Here is a 25,424-nt window from a genome sequence, read left to right as displayed (position 1 = left end):
CATTGTTATACATTTAGAAATAAGGTTTGCAGATAGGTACTCGTATGCCTCAATTATTTTTATTTATCCCTTGCGGATCCGAAAGTTAAAGAATCCTATAAAAAAATCCAACGCATTTAACATCTGATTGAACAAACTTGTTATTTTGATACATTTCCAACGCATTTAATAGTGATTTAACAAACAAAAAATTTTATTGACCAACGTAAATTAATGAATAAATTGCAGGCATTAATAATAGATTCGATAATACGATTATAAAATAATATAAGTAGAATAATCCTGGAAATATATTTCCAGAGGCTTTCAAATTGTTTCTTTTGTTTGTTACTACACCATTTACAAGTAATTGGGTTGAGAGACAATTTTCGTGTTTGAAATGCATTAAAATTTATAGTTGAGATTCCATGAAAAATAAACGTTTATCGTCACTTGCCTTACTTTCAATCTAAAAAGATCTTTTCACAGCTCTTCAACATCTGATGATTTTTTACTGATATAATATTATTATTAAAAAGAGTTATATAAATAACTCTTCTTTGTTAAGAGACAGACTCGTCAATTTATTATATAAAACATAATTATTTTTTCTCTCAATACTACCAATTTTTAAGTTTGCATAAATAAATAAAAATAAAATCAAATTCTATGATGTACTTTATAGCCACTCTATATAGTGACAATAGTAATAGATAAAAAAACATATACTTGTACATTATGTCATTACAATGAAAGCTGTGATTTTTGCTTTAGTTTTGTCCTATATATTCTTGAGTTATGTTTTTAACCTAGAGATAACATATATTTACAAACTGGGTTAGGGTATTATGTAAATGGGGGGGGCAAATAAACGCAACTAAGATTTTATCGCCTACACAGTCACAAGGGTCACGAGCCGACACTGCTATGACCTGCATAACTAACCCCCCACCCCTCCGGTTTTAACTTACCTCACAAACACTACTCGTTGCATACTAAATCATATCGGTTCCAACAAGGAAAATGTGAATATTTCTTAAACAAATGGGGAAAACTCTTATTTTCCTCATGTAAATGTGGGGGTCCAAATGATTAAACACATTTTAGAAGATTGCTACCAACGCCGGAAGCAATAGAATAGGTAAAATATTTATATGTTTGTTTTTCATATTTGTTTAAATACATTAGAAAAAGATATGACAGAAATTTGTTGCATACTACATTACTTACGTAATGTACAATGGCGACCATTCCATCCCTGTGAGCAAACACATGTTCCATTTTTACACTGCCCATGTTCCTGACATCGATTATCGCATGGCAATTGCTCGCATCTTGGGCCAGTCCAGCCTTGATCACAGTGACATTTTCCAAGCTCACAATGCCCATGATCTCCACAATCCAAGTTACAAAGTGCTGAAATAAGAAAATAAAATCTAGTGCATTTTAATTCTTAAAGTTCTTTAGATTAGAAGCTACAAAATAATTTATACATCAAAATAAATTAATATTTAGATACTACTCGTAGTCAATTAGACTATTAGTATTCAGATTGACAACACAATATTTTTTGTGTAACCTAACGAAAAACAGAAATGTAAACTAACGATCGAATAACAACGGCATGAAAGGTGGCTGGGGAATGACAATAAAATGATAATTTTGGCGAGGTGAATCTCTAGACGTAATTTACTAAAATTTGAAATAATGCTTGTCAAACACTAATTATAGAAAGATTGCAAAAGGAAAAGAACGTTTCTAGACATACAAATCTATTTTAAAAACAATATTTTTTCACGAATTTTAAATTATACCATTTAAAAATAATTTTTACTCAATATAGAAATAAATTACAACCTTCTTAAGGCCAACTAGCAGTAAGCGCCAATAAAACATAATGAAGAGTACGGGCGAAATAATGACGTCTAGAGCTTGACCTCGCCAATTATCATCGATTGTCATTCCCCAGCAGTCTTTAACATCGTTTTCTTGGCGATTGCATGGTTTATTGCATAATATAAAAATAATATTCAATTATTATTCAAACTAAATAGTATATGACATTATATAGAATGAAAAGGTAATAGTAATACGAAGTCCTAGTTCTAGAGTTCTGCTCGGATATAAAATTGACTTAAAAAAGTACATAAATTGTAATTTTAAAAACAATTTAACAATAATAATTTTTAAATATGCATAGCACCTATTAATACTTTTTAAAAATTGGCTATATGATCCATAGATATTTCAATTAACTGTTGTTGGGTTAGGTTAGGTACCAAGACAAATATACCCTTGACTGATTCAAATATCTAGGAATTTAGATTTTCGACTATAATATTATTCCATAAGATATAGTAGTTTGCATTGCTAAAGGAATTGTTTAGTTATGTACTATTAAATACTTTGGCCACCCGGTTTCCTCTTACCCTCTACAAGCTCACCGTAAAGAAGAGATTTCGGTAAGCGGCCTTCCTGAATCTTGCATACGTGACCAGCCCATCTTAAGCGGGATTTAGTCATTATGACTGCAGCGCTCTCGCAGCTAGCTTTTGCAAGGACTGATACGTTTGAGACATGGTGGTACCATTTGATTCTTAACAGTTCTCTAAGGTGTCTCTGTTGCAACTTGTTTAATGCGTTCGGGTGCCGGCAGTACGGCACCCATATTTCGCTTTCATATAACATGTTAGGGGTATTATTGCTCTGTACACTGCAAATTTCATTTTTGTGCTGAAGTATGATTATAGAAAACCCTGACTTTTAATTTCCATAATGCTCTTGAAGCGCTGCTATTTCTAGGCTGAATTTCAGGGTCGATATTTTCCTTTTCCGAAATCAAACTGTCGAGGTAATTGAACTCCGCTACATATTCCAGTAGTTCCAGTAGCAAGCTGAAAAAGAAATATGTACAGGGTGCTGCTTGTACATAGCTGTCATGGCTGGGACTTTGCGGTCACGCCATGGGCCTTGGATTGTATATGGCCAAAAGCTTGCTAACACACCTACTAACGGCTCTTAGCCCACACACGGCGCATAAACGTCGCATGTATCGTGGAGCCCCATTTGAGAACGCCATGGATGTAACTTGCCTTTAAAAGTTTTGTCAGCTCCAGATATTGAACAGTCCGCTCATTACACCGCGGCCAAATGCCGCGCACCCCGATCACAAGGGGACAGAAATGGAACTCCTTACCGGGCCATCTAGAGCGCGCCGCTTCGAGAAATTTCTCGTTAGCATATACGGCACGTTTGCGCTTCCACGACTCGATCAACCCACCCGTTCCTTCCCAAGACACCGTTACTTCACACATAACGACATTGCTGCCGTCTTTGTGAATCGCGATGTCCGGTTTGAACAAAGTTCCATCCTTGTGCCGAACATGCGGTTCCTCCTCTGTCTCCCACTTGGTCTTACAGTGGTTAACGATTTTACGTACCATGTCATTATGACGCGATGTTCTAGTATCGTGCACCCCATCGCACTTTTGCAAAATATGAGACATAGTCTCTACCGCGTTGCAGCCCGTGTGTCTGCAAACGCCGTTGTTCGGCCGGTACAGAGGGGAGTCCAGCACAAGGAAGAGCGTTCGCTCGGATCTGGATGGCTCTTACGAAATCACGCCCAGTCCAGCCCTTCGGCTTCCCGACAATCCAACTCCTGCTAGCCGCGTCCTCTGTGGCCGCTTCGACACCTCTACAAAGCTGGCCGTTCTTCATGGCCTCCCGCCATATCTGATCCACCACTACGCTGCCTGCCAAGGACTCCAGCCTCGTCATAATGCCCCCAACTCCAGTAGTTCTTCGATTTTTATAGCACTTTTAATTATTAGTTCCGCACATGATTTTATTTTTATCAATGTTCAGCTTAAGGCCCACAGCTTCGTATGCCCAGATATATGTATTCAGCATTTCTTGTAACTGCTGTAACATATTTGCGCAAGCGCAGCGTATTGAAAAAATCTGTGATTAAATTTATACGTGTTTTTGCCCTAAGTCATTTTATTTTGAATATACCTCTGTTATACCTGTATCTAACACCCATTCCTTTTCCTGCAACTTGCTGTCCACTATAATAGGGTGCGCTACTATGAAACTATTGAATAGGAGAGGAGCTAAGAGGCACCCCTGCCTAACTCCTGTATTTGTCAGGAAGGGATCACTCAGTGATCCATAATGTGACACTCTCGACTTGTTGTTATGGAGGCTTTTAAACACTGTAAGAAATTTGTTGGGTACTCCGAACTTGTTCATAATTGCCCAAAGTACAACTATGTTTACAGAGTCGAAGGCTTTTGTTAGGTCGATGAATGCAACATAAAGTTTACTCTGCTGCTCCTTTACTTTGTCTTGTAGTTGGCGGACGGAGAATATGGAATCAACGGTACCGCGGTTGGTGCGAAAGCCCGTTTGCGATTTTGGGAGGATATTTTTCTATTATATTATAATATAATACAATAACAATATATTATATAGCAATAAAACTATATAACAATATATTATATAGCAAATAACACATATATTATATATGTGGGTGCAGGCGGTTTGGCATAATTTTTATAAGAATTTTCTCCGCTTTCCATAACATCGAAGAGAGCCTTAAGGTGATCAATAAGTTCTTTACGTCTACACTTATAGATTTCCGCTGAAATCGTGTAGAGCTAGCCGATTTGTTGTCTTTAAGTTGTTTTATGGAGGCATTTATTTCCTCTTCCGTTATTGGAATGTCTAATACATACGCTGTTATACTGAGGGATTGTGTCTGGTGCTTCCATATTGGGGATGTTGTCTTGGTTAAGGATATGGCTGTAATGCACTTTCCAGCGATTTCTAATTTGCTCTTCCTCTTTTAGAAGTTCACCGATTTGTGCCTTGATTGGGCAGCTTACATTCTTAGTTGGGACGTATACTTCTTTTACAGGATCGAAAAGTTTACGATAGTCGTGCTGCGCGGCGTACTCTTGAATCTTATTGGCTTTTCTTATTTGGCAACAACCAGTTGTCCTTTATATGTCGAAGGTTTCTTCGAAGCGTGTTGTTGGCTACTGTAAAGTTGTCCACCAGCGTTTGATTGTGTGGATTTGCAGTGACTGCTTGATGTGCTCTATGTTTTTGTTCCAACAAAGCCTGTATATGCGGTCGATTTTCGTTAAACCAGTCTGGTTGTTTCTTTTTGTTGGATTTTCCCAGTACTGCTTCGCTGGTATTATAAATCACATTCCTCAATTGTGTCCAACCTTGTTTAGCTTCCGAGATTGAGGTTATGGGTGGAAATGCTTCTTTGATGGCCTCCCGGAGGGCGTTGGCGGTATCGCTGTTCTCTAGACTCCGTACGTTCAATCTGACCATGTTGTTTTGTTTCTGACAGTGTGGATGTTTGGGTCTTAATTGAATTTTCATTTCTGAAACAACAAGTCGATGTTTAGTACCACATTCGGCATCTACTCTGGATTTTGTAAGTCTGACATATTTTAGATGCGCACTTCGAACAATTACGTAGTCCAATTTATGCCAGTGGCCTGATCTGGGATGTTTCCAGGTTCCCTTAAACTTGTTGTTTAGCTTGAACCATATATTGGTGATGCAAAGATTGTGCTCTGTGCATGTTGTTAGTAAGCGTTCACCATTGTTGTTTGCGTTTTCCACTCCAAGTCCAAAACGTCAGGCCATATTTTTTGCTGATTGCCGGGCATTAAATTTACCTAGCCAGATGATTTGGTCCTGCTTTGGAATTCGTTGGAGAGCATTTTGTAGAGCTTGGTAAAATCTATCCTTATTATAAATCTTAGCGTCTAGGTTGAGAGCGTAGGCACTAATGTTGTTGACGTAAGTTTTGTCTAATATGGGGTACCTTAGGGTCATGAGGTGTCCGGAGACATCAATAGAGTACTTCTGTTAATCTGGTAGCGATTTCGTTTTTGACTGCAATGCCTACGCCATGAATTCTCCTATGTGTTGCGGGGTGACTCTTCCAAAAAAAGTTGTAGTGCTCCTCAGTTAGATTACCTTCATCTGCAAAGTGGGTTTCGCTAAAAGCGGCAACATTAAATACTATACTTTCTAATACAGACAATCTAACATACATTTTAGAAAGATAATATTACACGTATATATTTATTTTCATTATGTTATATATATTTTTTGTAAAAGAGTAAAATAACTAAGGGGTAAAAAAATATCGCTGTTTATTTAGGAAGTGGTTAATTTTCATTATCAAAATAGAAGCATAAAATGAGCTAAGTTTACTTACGCTGTGAACAATCTGGCCCAGTCCAGTGTCTGTTACAGATGCACTTAGCAGTTTCCAAATCATACATGCCATGTTCTGAGCAAGTGGGCAAACATTTGTGTACTTGCTCATCAATCACATCACAGTTTGGTCCTTTCCAACCTGCTTTACAATAACACTGGCCGTGTACACAAGCACCATGTTCTGAACAGTTAGGATCTTCACAATCTATTTCGTCACAAGCTTCACCTACAAAAACAAAATGACAAGTGATACTATATCAAGAACATTTTAAGTATAATAATTCCGCATTACATCAATAGCTGACTTTGAGATGCGCTTATTTTACATAAAAATCGTAAAATACATATTCATATAAATTACACTGGTCTGCATCAAAACCAATCCTGACAAAATCTTGCCGAGGTAAACCTTTCCGGGAGGAAACCCGTAGCTCTTCGATAGTTTGGTGGGATGTAAAGGATCATTTTCCCTTCTACATTATTATTTCTGGGACACTAGAAATGTTAAGCACATATTTTGAAAACGTGAACTTTTGTACGAAGACAGTAAGTTTTTCTTAGTGGTGTAGTCCCATTCAAATTTTAATAAAATGAGTTAACGCCGATTTTTCCGTTTTTTTTAATCGCAGTTTTTTTACTTATTTTTGAGATATTTCACCTTCCATCAGTTGGTATACAGGATGAGTCTTAAGTAAGTGCAATTTCGACAACAGAATGAGGTTCGACCCAATCTAATCGTCTGTGAGGTTCTTTTCGCGAAATTTTTTTTGAAAATTTGAAATTTTTTGAAAAAAATTTTGGATTTTTTTTTTAATTTTCTCAGAAAAAGGAAAATATCTCCATTATTTTGGACTTATTTGAAAAACGACAAAGAGAAAATATGTTTCTTTAATCGAGATCTACCAGCCCTGAAGGGATTTTGGGGATTTCGGATTTTGGACTCTACCAAGGAATTTAAAATAAATTTAGATTTGTAAATAAAGTTAGATCTTTACTAAAAGGCTAACTGTGACCCTCCATGGTCTTGAGTTGGTTGCTATAAAGTTAAAACAAAACTAAAATTAAATCGCTTAAATAATGCTATTGATATAGCCGCACTCCACTGCAAACACCTTAGCATTTAAGTCAGCAGCTTAGGAAAATAGTGTTAGTTTTAGCTTAATAACAATTGATTCGTGTATTGAACTTGTGACGAAATTTAAAAAATATAAAGTTTTAACAATATGTTTCATTGATATAGTTAGTATTCCAGTCCTTCCATTCCTACTCAACTTTCCTGAGTAGTTGAGTAGGAATGGAAGGACTGGAGAAACACCTCACTGTAGTATTGGGCAATAAAAATAATTGAAAGAGAGAACGTTTGCCGACACAGAACTTATCTTAGATAAGAACTACCAGAAACCGAAAATAGGTATCTTATTTGATAGTCAAGTAGCATTAAAAACAGTATCCATCAATTCGAAGTTTGTGAAGGTATGACTAAAGAAGCCGAACAAATTAGACAAAGAAAAAAAAGTTCTCCTACAATAGGTATCAGCCCACCAAAGGATAGAAGGTAATGGAAAAGCAAACGATCTAGATAGGAAAGAAGGGAAGACTCCACTAACAGGACCAGAACCGTTCTGCTTCCTAAGTGGACTCCAACATAAATCGGAACTCAAAAACCTGAAAGACTCAATGCCAAGAGCTGGTATATGGACCTTCCTACGGTCTAAGATACTCGAAGAAATTTCTCAAGACATTGACAACTAAAAATCAAAAATTTTCCTCAGAACTATATTCGGATTATCACGGGGTTTTTAACAGGACACTGCCTCCTCTATGAAAACTTGTACTAACCTCTGTAAAACCGTCTCAGATACTGGTTTTTATCAAAGCTCTGAGATTGTATGATGAGTTATAACTCAAGGAAGGTGGCACAATAGAAATATAAGGTCGCGGCGATTAATATCCCCCCTCCCATACAGCCCACACTCTAGGTTAGGTTAGGTTAGGTTACTGGGGTTTGGGATCATATTTGAGCACTCACTCGGAGCCCTTGGGCCCATTGCGATACCCCTGTATTGTTTTACCAAACCTTCCTCTCATTCTTTCTTTGCGTTAAAGCACTTCCAGCTCTTTGCAAAGTTCCCGATGTCGCTGATGTTCGCTTCTGCTGCTTCCTCTAGTCCCTCCAAAAATCTTGACCTAAAGTTTTAAAGTATGGGTATTCCAGTGCCGGACAGTTGCACAGCAGGTTCTCTATGGTTTCTTCTTCCTCTCTGCATTCTCTGCAGTAGTCGTCGTCGGAAACTTTCCATCTTACGAGGTTTACCCCCGTGGGACAGTTTCCAGTGACGACACCTACAATTATACGTACTAGGTCCTTTTTGTGCTCTAGTAGTTATTTTGTCTTTTTGCTATCTACCACTGGCCATAGTCTTCGTGCTGTAACGCAGTCCTCACGGTGTTGCCACGTCTCTTGCTGCTTGGTTTTGGCAGTTACTATAGCCTCCTTCAGTGTGTTGATCGTCACAAGTGGTGGGTCATTTGCCACGGCCGAGAGGCCAGGGGAGACTCTGGCAGGGGAGACCCTGGCCCCGTCTTTGCCCACCACATTGCTGTGGTCTGGCACCCAGCACAGAGTAGCCCCGCCCCAACGCAGCTAGGACAGTGTTACACTCTACTTCTTAAAAAATAATTAAATTGAATATTGTGTATAATAATATCAATATCAATAATCCAGAGAAAAAATTCACAGTCCTTTACAAAGATGCAACCGGGGGGGGCATTGAAAATGATGAATAAAAACGTAAAAATATGATTAGTGTTAATATGAGTGTATTACATATATATGTTTAAATAACGAACTTAACAAAAAACAAAGATTTAAAGATTCACTGAAAAAGTAGTAATGTTAACATTAAATAAAACATTATCAATAATAATTATGCGATCGCACCTATCCGTAAAACAAGCAAGCAAAAAAACAAAATAACATACAAAACATCAGGTTAACATGATGACAGATCATGATCGATGACAGATAAAGAATTCTTACGGAAAGTTACACTTTACGATATAATTTTTTAACTGTTAAAGGCAAACCCCATTTAAACACAAAACTTTTTAATACCTACTACTGTATCTAAAAGACATTTATTTTAAATTACTAAATTCTAAGCCACGCTTCTATTTTTCTTGGCTGTTGTGCGTCACGTCACAGATTAACAGGCCCACGTTTGCACCACAAGGCGATGCTGCAGACCACTAGGTAGACCGGTCTGCATTAGTCGTTTTACACAAAGAAATAGCCATTAAGCACTATAAAAATACTTCATAACAAATCTACACATATATACCTTTCATTTAAAAGAAGAATCATCAAGATTGGTGAAGCGGTTTCGGCAGCATGGATGCAACAAAAAAAACCTTTGAGGTTTTATATATGTATGGATTAATTATTTTTCCAACATATTTTACTTTGCAAATTTTTATAAGTATTCAGACTCGCCAATATCGTAGTCCACCGTGTCCAGCCTGTTTAGCCAAACGTAGGCCGATTACTCTTCGGCGGCGCGCTGCGTCGTGACCCTGGCCGTTGGAAGAGTCTTGAAGACGCTCATCCGCGCATAGGAATAAGTTGACTGCGTAGCGTGTTGCGTATTAATCGATTCTGAAACTTTCTATCTCATGTATAACATGTTACGCAAGTTTATTATTTTAATCTCGATTTTAATAGATAAATATGTAAAATGCCACATCTTCCGCCATGACATGTTTTTACTTTTTTGTTATGGTAAAGTGATTTGTATAAACTTTATTCAATAACGTATATTCTCCTCAATTTGTGATTTTTTAATTTTAAGCGAAAATTAAGTATAACATTTTAGGAAAAAGAAACACTGTAATATTTAAAAGAATAAGAAGAAATTAGTCCTATTTTGAAAGAAAAATATAGAAAAAACTCTTTCTATAGAAAAAAGCCTTTATACTAACCAGAATCCGGTGACATATACGCGGTCTCACCGGAAACATTACTTATTACTTCACATAACTTGAAGAATATCTACTTTTAATAATGAACACTTCAGAAATACACCAGTAAAAACATTTATTATTTCAGATTAAAACTCGAATAAAATTAAAAATATTAGTTACCTATGTTGTTATAGCTTTTATAGGCCTGTTTAACGACTTAATAAGTTACCTAGCGAAAAAATCTGTGCGCGTACCTACCACTATTGTTACATGTTAATTTTTTAAAGAAATATGTTACACAAATTAAAAACGCTAAAATTTTAATGGTATTGCAATTAGTTGGAATTCTTCCTTAAATATAATTAGACTTTTTAACGACTTTTAAGTTACCTAGGAAAAAATCTGTGCTCGTACCTACCACTATTGTTACAGGTTAATTCGTTAAACAAATGTGTTACATATTATTCGTGGTATTAGTGGTATTATATTGGAATCAGCTTGGCATTAGTGGGTCATTATATGAGAAATTTTGGTATTTAATTTGTATTTTTGGCATTACTTTGGTATTAGTATACAGACATTTGTCAGTAGTTTACTCCTTGTAGATAATCAAAAAGTTTTTAGATAAAATTTGCTTTTTATGTCAGATCATTTCTATGAAAAATTACATTAGATTTTTATTAAAGACGCTGGGTAATTAAAACATTGACTAATAAAGCTTGTCCACTTTAAATAAGGGGTCACGAAATATCCTCCTTGGAGCGTTTGGGTTAAGGGGTGTATAATAAATGAATCCTTGTTTTATAATAAAAACCATAAAACATTTATTTGTGAGTAAAATAATGCAATGGTTGGATATCTCTCCTTTATAATTAGGTGACTAAAAATACACTAAAATAATAAGAAAAAAATTCTGGTAGTTATTTAGTAATTACGTCAATATTAATTAATTGACTTTCTAGTCTATTTTATTTTATGTACAAATTTATTATTAAATCTTAATCTAAGCATTAAGTAATAAAACACTTTTTAGAATTTTAGATTATTTAGATTATCGTAAGAGGTTACGAAATATACTCCTGGTTACACCCCTTACAGAAAACAGTGTAAGGGGTGCAAATAAATTGTATAATCATTGTTTTTTATAATAAAAACTATAAAACATTTCTTACCTATTTGTGAGATTAAAAAAACAAAACAATGAATTGGTTAAAATAAGTACATTCAATACATGTATTGTGTTAGACCTTTATATGCCCAGTATATTTTTGTTTCACAAACCAATCAGGAAAAAATCCAAAACCTACCGTTATAGGAGGTATAAGATGATTAAACTTATATAATGACAATTACTTATCGGATAACAAATTAATTACTACTATCAGCTACTGTCTAGGTAGAATATACCTAAAGTACCTACACCACCTACACCTACCTATGATGTAGGTAGATTAAAGCTTATTTTGACTTTACGTCTCACTTCGGTGTCACAAGCTGAATTTTTCAGGGATGGAAGTACAGTACATGATATGGGGACCCTTATTCCGAAAGTAGTACAAAATTAGACCGGGTAAAAGGGCGCTATCATCAAAAATCGATATATTAATACCACCGTATAGAGAAAACAAATACTTATTTTTTGATCCAGTACACAATAAAGTCTTCGTAGGGAGTAATTTTTTATAATTATTTACAAAAAAACATTTCCATTAGCGCTTATGACCAAAAAAAACTTTAATCATGAATAACTCATTTCAATCATGCGAAAATTTGGTTTAAAAATTGTCTTTTTGTAATATAACTTTCATTTAACGAAAAACGAAGACCTAAATGAAAAAAAAGAAACAATTTAAAAGTTTCGCTTATGTCTTGACAAGGTACCAAAGCAAACCCCATATTTTTTGCTTTTAAACTAATAAAGATATATCAATAAACAATTAGCGATGTAATGGTTTTTGCGCGCGCTGGCCGACTGCCGCCGCTGCGCCGAGATTTCCTATACCCTGGTATAGGTATATGACGTCATGGTGTGGCAAATGTAGCATTTTAATTCGATTTGGGCTCCCTTATATAGGATAACAGAAACATTTTCAATGTTAAAAAAAATAGTGAATATCAGGAAGACTAATGTAAGAATAAGGGAACAATGTCAGAACTGGAGATATTCTAGGAGTAGTCTTGTATGACCTTAATTTGTTTAAATTTGTTTTTAGCACTTCTGTAATAATATTTCTATTAGCCTACTTACATACATACATACAGCTGTTACTTGCTGACGAGTATTCGACACACATAAAGAAGATGGTCACGCAAGGCGTTTTCTTTCATGAGCTTTTCTGTGACTGAAAAGCCCGATACGTAATGTTATCTGCCTACCGCACTCCGGACATTCAAAAATCTCATTGCTTTGTTGCCTCTTTACTTTTTGGTTACCGCTGTTAACTGAGTTTACAACCCTTCTCCATTGTGTTCTATCGTGAGCTGCTTTTTCCCACTCATTCTGCATGTAAATTCCCTTTAAATTTTCGTGGAAAATGTCCTTGTATCTTTTCAGTTGTCCACCCGGCCTCCTCTTACCGTCTACAAGCTCACCGTAAAGCAGAGATTTTGGTATGCGGTTTTCTTGCATTCTGCATACGTGACCAGCCAATCTTAAGCGGGACTTTGTGACCATGACTTCAATACTCTCGCAGTTAGCTTTTTCAAGGACCGATACGTTTGAGTCATGATGGAACCACCGGACTCTTAAGAGTTGTCTAAAGTGTCTCTGTTGCAACTTGTTTAATGCGTTCATGTGTCGGCGGTAAGGCACCCAGGTTTCGCTCCCATATAACATGGTGGGGATTATATTAGCCTACTTATGAGGACTATTAGCCTACTTAATAGCATTCTAATGGACCAAAATATATCCAAGAACAAACAAAATATATACATATACAGGGTGGTCCGAACTGTATTCCGGAAACTTCGGGAGCATATTCTGCAGATAAAAATAAGTAAAAAAGTTCTTATAAATGTATATCTGAAAATACTTTGTTTCGGAGATACAGGGTGTAGAAGATTCATTTTTATTTTGATTTTTTCTAAATAATTTCTGAAGTAACCTTAATATTTGGATAAAAATTGGTGTCTGGAACTTTTGTGACACGAGAAATTTGATTTTGATGTCAAAATGACTCCTAATTGTAGGGGGCGCCACCTACATGCGTTATGACTGATTTGAAGAGTAATAACTTTTCGTCCGTACCTGTATAAAACTAACGACTAAAAAAATATACATTTCCATAACTTTCTACGTAAAAAATGTCTCTTGGTAAAAATCGCTACGAGCAACCGTTTTCAAGATATTTAGAATGGAAATAGTCAATACATGTCATTATTGACAAAAAATAAGCACACGTTGAGTATAGTTATTTGACTGAAATATTTTTTTTTATTTTAACATTGAAAATGTTTCTGTTATCCTATATAAGGGAGCCCAAATCGAATTAAAATGCTACATTTGCCACACCATAACGTCATATATACAAGGGTATAGGAAATCTCGGCGCAGCGGCGGCAGTTGGCCAGTGCGCGCAAAAACCATTACATCGCTAATTGTTTATTGATATATCTTTATTAGTTTAAAAGCAAAAAATATGGGGTTTGCTTTGATATCTTGTCAAGACATAAGCGAAACTTTTAAATTGTTTCTTTTTTTCATTTACGCCTTCGTTTTTCGTTAAATGAAAGTTATATTAAAAAAAATCTATTTTTAAACCAAATTTTCGCGTGATTGAAATGATTATTCATGTTTAAAGTTTTTTTTGGTCATAAGGGCTAATGGAAATGTTTTTTCGTAAATAATTATAAAAAATTACTCCCTACGAAGACTTTATTGTGTACTGGATCAAAAAATAAGTATTTGTTTTCTCTATACGGTGGTATTAATATATCAATTTTGATGATAGTGCCCTTTTACCCGGTCTAATTTTGTACTACTTTCGGAATAAGGGTCCCCATATCATGTACTGTGATGTACTGTACTTCCATCCCTGAAAAATTCAGCTTGTGACACCGAAGTGAGAGGTAACGTCAAAATAAGCTTTAATCTACCTACATCATCATAGGTAGGTGTAGGTACTCTAGGTAAATTCTACCTAGACAGTAGCTGAACTAGCTGACAGTAGTAATTAATTTGTTATCCGATAAGTAGTTGTCATTATATAAGTTTAATCGTCTTATACCTCCTATAACGGTAGGTTTTGGATTTTTCCTGATTGGTTTGTTAAACAAAAATATACTGGGCATATAAATGTCTGTTACAGGTTAATTCGTTAAAGAAATATGTTACACACATATTATTTTAATAATAATAGTATAATAGTAATGGCTATATTATGTTATAACACATTATTGAATTAACAATTGAAAACAGTATTGAATGTACTTATTTTAACCAATGCATTGTTTTGTTTTTTTAATCTCACAAATAAGAAATATTTTATAGTTTTTATTATAAAAAACAGTGATTATACAATTTATTTACACCCCTTACACTGTTTTCTGTAAGGGGTGTAACCAGGAGTATATTTCGTAACCTTTTACGATATAAGAGGGCACAAAGTGTTTTATTACTTAATGCTTAAAATTTAATAATATATTTGTACATAAAATAAAATAGACTAGAAAGTCAATTAATTAATATTGACGTAATTACTAAATAAGTACAAGATTTTTTTTCTAATTATTTTAGTGTATTTTTAGTCACCGAATTATAAAGGAGAGATATCCAACCATTGCATTATTTTACTCACAAATAAATGTTTTATGGTTTTTATTATAAAACAACGATTAATTTATTATACACCCCTTAACCCAAACACTCCAAGGAGGATATTTCGTGACCCCGTATTTAAAGTGGACAAGGTTTATTAGTCAATGTTTTAATTACCCAGCGTCTTTAATAAAAATCTAATGTAATTTTTCATAGAAATGATCTGACATGAAAAGCAAATTTTATCAAAAAACTTTTTGATTATCTACAAGGAGTAAACCGCTGACAAATGTCTGTATACTAATGCCAAAGTAATGCCAAAAATACAAATTAAATACCAAATTTCTCATATAATGCCCCACTAATGCCAAGCTGATTCCAATATAATACCACTAATACCACGAATAATATGTAACACATTTGTTTCACGAATTAACCTGTAACAATACTGGTAGGTACGTGCACAGATTTTTTCCTAGGTAACTTAAAAGTCGTTAAAAAGTCTAATTATATTTAAAGAAGATATAATTCCAACAAATTACATTATAAGGCCAATAATGCACAAGTAATACCATTAAAATTTTAGCGTTTTTAACTTGTGTAACATATTTCTTTAACGAATTAACCTGTAACAATAGTGGTAGGTACGCGCACAGATTTTTTCGCTAGGTAACTTATTAAGTCGTTAAACAGGCCTATAAAAGCTATAACAACATAGGTAACTAATATTTATAATTTAATTCGAGTTTTAATCTCAAATAATAAATGTTTTTACTGGTGTATTTCTGAAGTGTTCATTATTAAAAGTAGATATTCTTCAAGTTATGCGAAGTAATAAGTAATGTTTCCGGTGAGACCGCGTATATGTCACCGGATTCTGGTTAGTATAAAGACTTTTTCTATAGAAAGAGTTTTTTCTATATTTTTCTTTCAAAATAAGACTAATTTCTTCTTATTCTTTTAAATATTACAGTGTTTCTTTTTCCTAAAATGTTATACTTAATTTTCGCTTAAAATTAAAAAATCACCAAATGGAGGAAAATATACTTTATTGAATAAAGTTTATAAAAATCATTTTACCATAACAAAAAAGTAAAAACATGTCATGGCGGAAGATACTCAGGTGGCATTTCACATATTTATCTATTAAAATCGAGATTAAGATAATAAACTTGCGTAATATGTTATAAATGAGATAAAAAGTTTCAGAATCGATTAATACGCAATACGCTACGCAGTCAACTTGCTCCTCTGCGCGGATGAGCGTCTTCAGACTCCTCCATCAGCCAGGGTCACGACGCGACGCCGCACGCCTCCGAAGAGGAATCGGCCTACGTTTGGCTAAACAGGCTGGACACTGTGGACTACGATATTGGCGAGTCTGAATATTTATAAAAATTTGCAAAGTAAAATATGTTGGAAAAATAATTAATCCATACATATATAAAACCTCAAAGGTTTTTTTTGTTGCATCCATCCCGCCGAAACCGCTTCACCAATCTTGATGATTCTTTTTTTGAATGAAATGTATATATGTGTAGATTTGTTATGAAGTATTTTTATAGTGCTTAATGGCTATTTCTTTGTGTAAAACGACTAAATACTAAAACATACCTGAAAACACCTACACACAATACCTCCAGAAATAAATTATTTGTCATTGTCAGTGGTGTGTCAGTTAGATTATATTTTAAGTTTTTAGATATTTTAGGAGTGAGTTCATACCGCCAGGTTTAGATACATAAATATTAGCACAAAGGTTCGTTTAAACGCCATTAGTGAATTAGCTACACAAAGCGATTTTAGGAAATTCATCCTCTTAGAGAGTAAAATTATGTCGGAACAGTTTGCTGTATGAAAATTCCTTACTATTTGGTCTAGAAAAATGAAATCCTACAAAAATAATTAGAAGAAATTTTTGAAATTCATCAACCAAATGGGTAAAGTTAGTAAAAATTTATATAAAACTTGGTGACCTCTGGATTATACACATAAAAATTGGCACAAAGATAAAGCAAATTTATGAAATTTATACCCTTAGGGAGTAGAATAGGGAATGAAAATTTGCTGTACGAAAATGCAATATTATAACATTATAAACCAGACAGTATAAAATTTTATACAAGGGTTTATTTAGTGACATCATAACGAAATATATCTTCCTCAATTATCCTTCAAAGAATAAAAAATAACCTATAAAGAGAGTACTAGTGCCCTTAATAAATAAAAAAAAAGATGAAAAATAAAAAACATCTATGCTCACTAGCTATAAAGAAGTAAAAAATCATTTAAATCAATGCATGAACGATTCGAGGTGTAACGCGAACGTAGTCGCGCGAAAAAGCTAGTAATTTATTAAATTATCTTATTTAACTCATTAATTTTCATTGAAAAGGAATTTTTGTAATTCGCCACTATATTAGTTAAAAACTAAGAAACTCATATCAAATTTAAGTTTTGCGATTTTGACTTATACTTTTTACAAAATCTGAACACGTTTTAAAAGAAAAAAAGTTTTTGATAATATTTGTGTAGATTGACTACAAGTTGTATAACATAAATTTCTACGACCGGTCTACCTAGTGGTCTGCAGCATCGCGTTGTGGTGCAAACGTTGGCCTGTTAATCTGTGACGTGACGCACAACAGCCAAGAAAAACAGAAGCGTGGCTAAGAATTTAATAATTTAAAAAAAAAGTCTTTTAGATACAGTAGTAGGTATTAAAAAGTTTTGTGTTTAAATGGGGTTTGCCTTTAACATTAAAACATTATATCGTAAAGTGTAACTTTCCGTAAGAATTCTTTTTTTTTTGCTTGCTTGTTTTACGGATAGGTGCAATCGCATAATTATTATGATAATGTTTTATTTAATTTTAACATTACTACTTTTTCAGTGAATCTTTAAATCTGTTGTTTTTTGTTAAGTTCGTTATTTAAACATATGTATGTAATACACTCATATTAACACTAATCATATTTTTACGTTTTTATTCATCATTTTCAATGCCCCCCCGGTTGCATCTTTGTAAAGGACTGTGAATTTTTTTAAATTAATCATAATTTTTTCTGCGAAAAAATGATGATTACAAATTTCTGTTCAACTTTTGGCACAAAAAAATTAAAATTTATGGTTTCAGTCTAATAACTATTTAGTCAACACATGTTTAATTATGTCAATGATGACACGTATTGATAATTTCAATTCCAAATATCTCGAGAACGATTTTTACCAAGAGACCTTTTTTATGTAAAAAAAAGTTGTAAATTTATATTTTTTTACTCAATAGTTTTATACAGGTATATACGAAAAGTTAAGTCTCCTTCAAACCAGTTAAAACATATGTAGGTGGCGTCCTCTACAAGTAGGAGTCATATTGACATGAAAATCCAAATTTCTCATGTCAAAAAACTCCCAGACACCAATTTTCATCCAAATATTGATGTTACTTCATAAATTATTTGGAAAAAATCGAAATAAAATGAAACTTCTACACCCTGTATCTCCGAAACTAAGAATTCTAGAACATACATTTATACGGACTTTCTTACTTATTTTAATCTGCAGAATATGCTGTCGAAGTTTCCGGAATACAGTTCGGACCACCCTGTATATAACAGTATTATAAAAAGCTTTATAACCTGTAGCAGTGGAGTATGGCAACTAAAGCAGAAAGCAGAAAAGATGCTGGAAGCAACAGAAATGGTCTTCGAGAAATCATCAGCCGGGAAATCAAGAAAAAAATTACAACCGAAAAGATCGCGGGAAATATGGGCGTCAATCATTCTATAGTGGAAGATAAAAAAGTAAATAAACTTAAATGGTACGGGCACGTCCAAAGAATGACCAACAATAGACTGCCAAAACAAATTCTGAATTGGACACCCACTGGTAGGTACAAAAAAGAAAGAACTCTTGGCAAAACAGGCCAGAATGGAGACTAGACATCGTAAAATATCGTAGAATAATAACCCCGATTCAAATGAATATATTTTATTATATTATTGTCTACTTCTTAATTTCCGTGACGTATTTTAAAGTCAATTTGTTGATATAAAGATTAATTTCAAAATGTACTTTCTGAATTGAATTTTATATAATGCGACAAACATTTCTCATTTGATTTTAATTTATTACCACCACTAATTACAAACGAATTCCTTAATATGTTGTAAACCAGATCGCTATAATCGATGACACAAATTCCAGAAAATGGGCTTTATAAAATAGTAATTTAATTCTAAAAACCTCTTCCTGTGCACTAATCAACGTGGTCAGTTAAACCGCAATTTCCAACTTGCTTAGTCCGCAATATTATAGTGCCTGACCTAACCAATTCTGCGGAATAAATTTACAGTAAACTTCTAATTCGCATTTGCAATCGCACCATATCATGTTCTAAAACTGAATTTGTAGAGCTTTATTCAATTTTAGGTACCGATTCATATTTAGGCTTACACGAAGATATAAAAATATACATATTATATAAAGCTTAAAACTACACTATAAGTAAAAATTCAAATCCAATTCATTTTGAATCATAAAGAGTTTTCTTAATAATGAATAGATATTTACTGATTTGTATACTGTACTATATTATTTGTATCCTACATTATTTTGTAGATGGTCAATACTACTGTCAGTCTACTGGTCAATACTAGTGTAGTCAGTCGATACTACTGTCTGCCTATATTATTTATGTACTGTATTTGATTAACCTGTTGTTGATTGACATTGTAATATTACGAAATATTTTTATATTTATTTCTTAATAAAAAATATATACATCAGCTGTCTTCGAAGAAAACATATACCACAAGACTGGAATAGCGCCAACATGAATAAATAAATAAATTTATAATTTATAAACATGTACAATTATTATAATGAACTATAAAACATATTTTCAAAATTATCCCATATAAGCTTGAGAACTTGTGCGTGGGAATAATAATAATTAAAAAAAAAGAAAATTTGTTGCGTAGACTAAACTCTAGCAGTTACATAATAAGTTCACTATGTATAATCAAAAATATAATAAAATAATATAATAAATAATAGGTGCCCGGTGGCGTAGAGGTACAGGCTCTCGTCTACCAATCTCAAGGTGTGGGTTCGATTCCCACACCCGGCATTTCATCAGCGGGCTATTTTTATTAAAATAAAAATAGTTTGGGTATCTAGGTCGACTCAGCCTTAAATGAGTACTTGGGATTCACAATCCTGAGATAATAATAGGCGGTTGAAGCGTAGTGCTAGCCACATTACCTTCCTTGTATACCGAACGGCTCTAGTATAGCAAGCTGTACCTTGCTACTCCCAAGGCGTTAAACGCTATATACGGGAGCTATTATTATTATATATAATCAAAAATAAGAAATAAAAAGAGTTACTTACATATTACAAGTCAAATAAATACTACCCATCTTTTCAGCACTACAAGGCACGGGTACCAGAGAGTCACTAATAGAATAGATATTTTGGTATTTAGATGATATTGCGATAGGAATGGTTTGATATTATCTATTTTTTTATTAAAGATTTAAACCGCATCATTATGGCATTTTATATCCACAGGTAAAAGTTTATATAGTTTGGACCAATATAAAGTAAACAATGTTGTGTTAATTTAAATTTCATAAACGGTATGCTTGAATCTTGTCTTGAATAGGCTCTAGTAAATATATTGTTACAATTATTATTACTTGTCGATTTTTTGTATTTATGCATGTATATTATTACACTTCTCACGTATAGTTGACGTATATCCAGTACTTGAAAACTTGCAAAGGTTTCCTTAGTGGAAAAGTGATATGGTTTAAATTGAGCTATTATTAAAATAATTTTTTGTGCTGTTTCGATTTTCTTTAGTAATGTTTTATAAGCAGAGCCCCACGCTGTAATGCCACACTGTCGTGAACTCTGGCCAAATGCAAAATATATCTTTTTTAAGGTTTCAAAATTCATATATAATCTTAATTGAGTGAATAAATAAAACAGAGAGCTTTCTGATATTGGAAGTTAAAATGTTAATATGATTATTCCATTTTAGATTGCCATCCAAATGTAAACCTAAATATTTTGTAGTATTCCGATATTGAACATAGCCACCCTCAATGTTTATATTATGTAAGTTAGAAAAAAAAAACTCTCCGGGACATTAAATGGAACTGCCACGGTTTTATTCGCATTCAGAGTCAGGCAATTCTCATCCAACCAACATTTAACTTCGTGCAGTCCTTGATTTGCCATTATTACTGTTTCTTGCCACGTTCTCCCTTCAAATAGGTTTACGGTATCGTCCGCATACGATATCATGTTTCCACTATTTAGCTTTATTTCCAAAAAATCATTTAAATATATTAAAAAGAGAACAGGGACCCAGAACAGTACCCTGAGGAATACCATAATTTACAAAATTTGAAGTACTAAGCACCCCGTTAACTTTTGTGATTTGCACTCTTTCTGTTAAAATACGATTGAAAAAGTGTGCTTGTATTCCCCAAAATTCCCACATTTTCCATTTTTTGTATAAGACGTTTGGTTTGACGTATCGCAAACAAAATTTAGATCTAAAAAAAGATCAAACGCTTTTTTTAGATCTAAAAACACTCCAATCGTCTTTTTGTTGTTATTAATATTATCATAAACATGCTATAGAAGCTTGTTGATGGAATCACTTGTACAAGTGTTTTTCAAAAAAACAAACTGTTTGGAAGATATTATTTTGTATTTTTCTAAATATGATACTAAACGCGTTTTAATCAGTTTTTCAAGTATTTTTGTGAAATGATTCAGTAATGTAATTGGCCGATAGTTCGAACATTCAGCTTTGTCTCCCGATTTATATATACTGGGACTACAAGAGATGCTTTTAATTTTGATGGGAATTTTCCGGATATAAAAACTTGATTGAAAATATGAGTTAGTGGGAGACATATGTATTCACTAGCAATTTTGATGTTTTTAACGTCTATATTATCAAATCCTGAAACAGTATTATTTTTTAGAGACTGTATAATGCTTTTTATCTCAGATGGATCAGTAGGATTTAAAAATAAAGTTTGTCCTTTCCGTACCGTATCAGCGTACTTGTTTGTTTTTACACTAATTTTTTTGTATAAACTCTCGCCCACATTAACAAAGTAATTATTAAAATGATTTGCCACTATCCAAGGTTCTGAGAGTAAAGTATTATTACTTTTGATAGAAATGTTTCTTTCATTATTATTACAATCCCTACCTTTAATTTCATTTATTATTTTCCATAAAGCCTTCATATCGTTACCCACTGATTCTACTTTATAAGTGTAATATTTTATTTTTTGCGCCTTAATTAACCCTGTCAATCGATTTCTATAGTTTTTGTATGATTCTTGGACAGTTACATTATTTGGATTTGAATGTGCGACCCTTGCTAATTTGTCTCTTTGTTTTATAGAATTCAATAAAGCTTGTGTCATCCATGATTTTAGTCTTTTATTTTTAGAGTTAATTTTTATTTTTGTTATCGTTGTTGAAGATGCTATTGCAATCTGAAATTCATTTAAGAAATTTTGGTAAGCAATTTCAGGATCATATTCCGCAATACCCAAATCCCAATTTTTATTTTTTAGTATTTCAAGAAACCGATCTGCATGGAACCTTTTATTTTCATAAAATTTAGAATAATTATAAATAGGCTGTCTTTGCTGTTTAAGACCTAAGCAAACAAATACACTATAATGATCGGTGACAGATGATTTTATTATACCAGCTGTTATATTTAAATAGCCCTCAATTTTACCAAAAATATGATCAATACAACTCCCACCTCTTTCATTCCATCTTGTGGGTTTGGTGATGAAATTCAAAAATCCTAGACTATTAAGCTTATTTAGATAGAGTTGTACTTCGTTACGGGTCTTAAGGATGTCTATGTTAACATCTCCTACCACAAATTGATTTTTGAAACTCTTATTTTGACATAGTATTTCGTAAAAATTATTGATAAACTGAACGCAATCTAACGAAGAAGACCTATAAATGGCCCATATGTTAATCAGATTTGAGTATTTGGCTAATCTAATTTGAGCTACGCAAGCCTGCTTAATATTTACTTGAAATATTTCAAATTCAACCGTATTTTTCACATATATAACTAAACCATCACTTCTGTTAGTCTGCGGGCCAATGACATTAATGGAATAATTAGGTAAATTAAACATTTCTGTACTTAAAGAATTCGAAAATAGCCATGATTCACTCAAAACAATTACGTCATATGAAATATTTAAACCCTGTAAAAAAGTGAAATATCATCGAAATTCTTTTTTATACTTCTTATGTTCATATGTAATATAGATATGTTTACATTCTCACCTCCATTAACAAAATCCATCTCAGCAGCATCCGTGACATCATAGTACTGACAAGGTCCAACATATTCAGTATCTTCAAGTAATTGCACAATATTAGGTTCATTCATCTTAATGCAACCGCATATAACTATTTATCGTGTTGAGAACAAGAAAATAAAATAAGCAAATATCTTGACTTTGAAAAAATGTGGTAAGATGACCACGATCTAAGCTATGAATTATAGTAAAAAGAAAAAGAAAACAAATATCAATTATCCCTACTACAATCAGAATATACGAACACACAATCGCGCACTCCCAAACACTAAATCTGTATTTAAATTAAGTTTCCAATAAAAAAAAACATGCACTAAACTAAAATTTTGATAGGTCCCGGCAGAAGCTTCACGGGGTCTCTTTTTTTTTGTTATCTCCTCTTCCACTATTTTCTTCGTTCGCCTTCCTTCTCAAATATTATTCGACGTCCGGTTAAGCAGTACCTTTTAGAATTTCATCTTCATTTCTTAGAACCATCTTTTGCCCATTATAATTTATAAAAAAATTTCCGTTGACTGACCAAGCCTTTTCTCTTCTAAGTTTATTCTTTGCTGCCATTAACAATGTATAATGATGTCGTGTGAGTTCTTCTACAATGACAAATTTGCTGTTTTTCAGATTTCTTTTATTTTCGAAAACTAATTTGCGTTGATTTAAAGACGCAAAATGAATAATGATGGGTCTTGGGTTAACTTTTTTACTGTTCATTAATTTTCCAATCCTGTAGCATTCCTCAATATTAATGTTTACAAGTCCCATTTGGTTTTCTAGAATATCCAAAACTCGATCCTTCCTTAATAGGGATAATATAATCCTTCATCCTCCTTAAGTCCATAAAGTCTTAGTTGGTTCATTTTTGATTTTTGCTCTAGGTCATCTAGTTTACTAAAAATTTCCTCCTTCTCACATTCTGCACTGCGTAGTCGTGTTTCCCACATGTTGACTTTATTTTCCAAATCCTTGAGATATGCTCACTAATTTTATCCACTACTATACCAGCCACTTTAGCAGCTAAACATTCCATAAAGTTTTTATCATTTAAGGTATCGGTCAACACTTTTTTTGATGCTTCCGTTGTTAATAACAATAATTCGTTTTTTTTTGTCGTTCAGTAAACACCATTTTAAATATTTTACTAAATACGATTACCAAGAATATAGCAAAAATAGTTAAAATTTAAATATTTAACTCTATTATTAATTTACACTGGACGGATCGAAACACGTCTATTCTCCTCGAGTGTACATAGTCTACTGAAATACCTTAATTGTCAAAAAAATTTTCAATTTGTAGACAAAGGTGAACTAAACAAACAAACAAAAGATAATACAAAACATTATACAAATAATATTGTCAGTCTTATTATTTAAAATAAACATTTATAAATGTTTACAATGTCAAAGAACAAAAAAATAAAAACAACATTCAAAAATATTTAGCTAGTTTATAGTAAATATCAATGACCTCTAAATAAATTTATTTCTAATAAATAAATTTCATGATTCTAATTCATAAGAAAGGCAGCAAACAAGACATCAGAAACTATAGACCAATAATCCTACTACCAGTAACATACAAGATATTTACAACAATAATAAACAACAGAATGAACACGCTAGAAACATTTTCGAGTGTCTTAGATCGTTGGAGGATTCCCATTCCAGGTTACGGATAGAGTCCTCCAGGTTCTTCAGTTCCGGTTTAAGCTGGTTTCCGCTTGGGAAGCAGAACTATTCTGGTCCAGTTAGTGGAGTGTTCGCTCCTATTCTAGCTAGATCGTTTGCATTTTCATTGCCTTCTATCCCTTGATGAACGGGCACCCAGAGTAGAAGGACTTTATTTCCTTTGCCTAGTTTGCTAAATCTTCTAAAAAACTGATTACTACTTATGAAACATTACACACATTGTGTTTCTGTGAAAATGCAACAATAATAAATATAAAAGTAAAGTAAAAAAGTAATAGAATTACATGTTGTAGTAATTCTTCCTTATGCAACCATATTACAATTTGAAACTTATATGGGTGCTACAATAGTATGTTTTTTTATAACCATCCTATAATTTCTTTTGTATTGTCACAAATC

General features: G+C 33.2%; 1 protein-coding gene across 1 annotated transcript in view; it reads right to left on the bottom strand.

Annotated features, from left to right (window-relative positions):
* LOC115875724 (teneurin-a) overlaps positions 1 to 23,411 on the bottom strand; it is a 214,986-nt gene extending 191,575 nt beyond the window's left edge. The window contains exons 1-3 of the mRNA XM_030891237.1: positions 23,306 to 23,411; positions 6,230 to 6,457; positions 1,210 to 1,395 (exon numbers count right to left, since the gene is read on the bottom strand). Of these exons, the coding sequence (XP_030747097.1) occupies positions 1,210 to 1,395; positions 6,230 to 6,457; positions 23,306 to 23,411 (520 nt within the window). The remainder of the gene's footprint in view (positions 1 to 1,209; positions 1,396 to 6,229; positions 6,458 to 23,305) is intronic.
* Between the last annotated feature and the right edge of the window lie 2,013 nt (positions 23,412 to 25,424).

This window comes from Sitophilus oryzae, unplaced genomic scaffold (genome assembly GCF_002938485.1).
Source record: "Sitophilus oryzae breed Bouriz unplaced genomic scaffold, Soryzae_2.0 scaffold_1394_pilon_pilon, whole genome shotgun sequence".
In the NCBI taxonomy this organism is placed as follows: domain Eukaryota; kingdom Metazoa; phylum Arthropoda; class Insecta; order Coleoptera; family Curculionidae; genus Sitophilus; species Sitophilus oryzae.
This window is presented reverse-complemented; position numbering and strand designations above follow the sequence as displayed.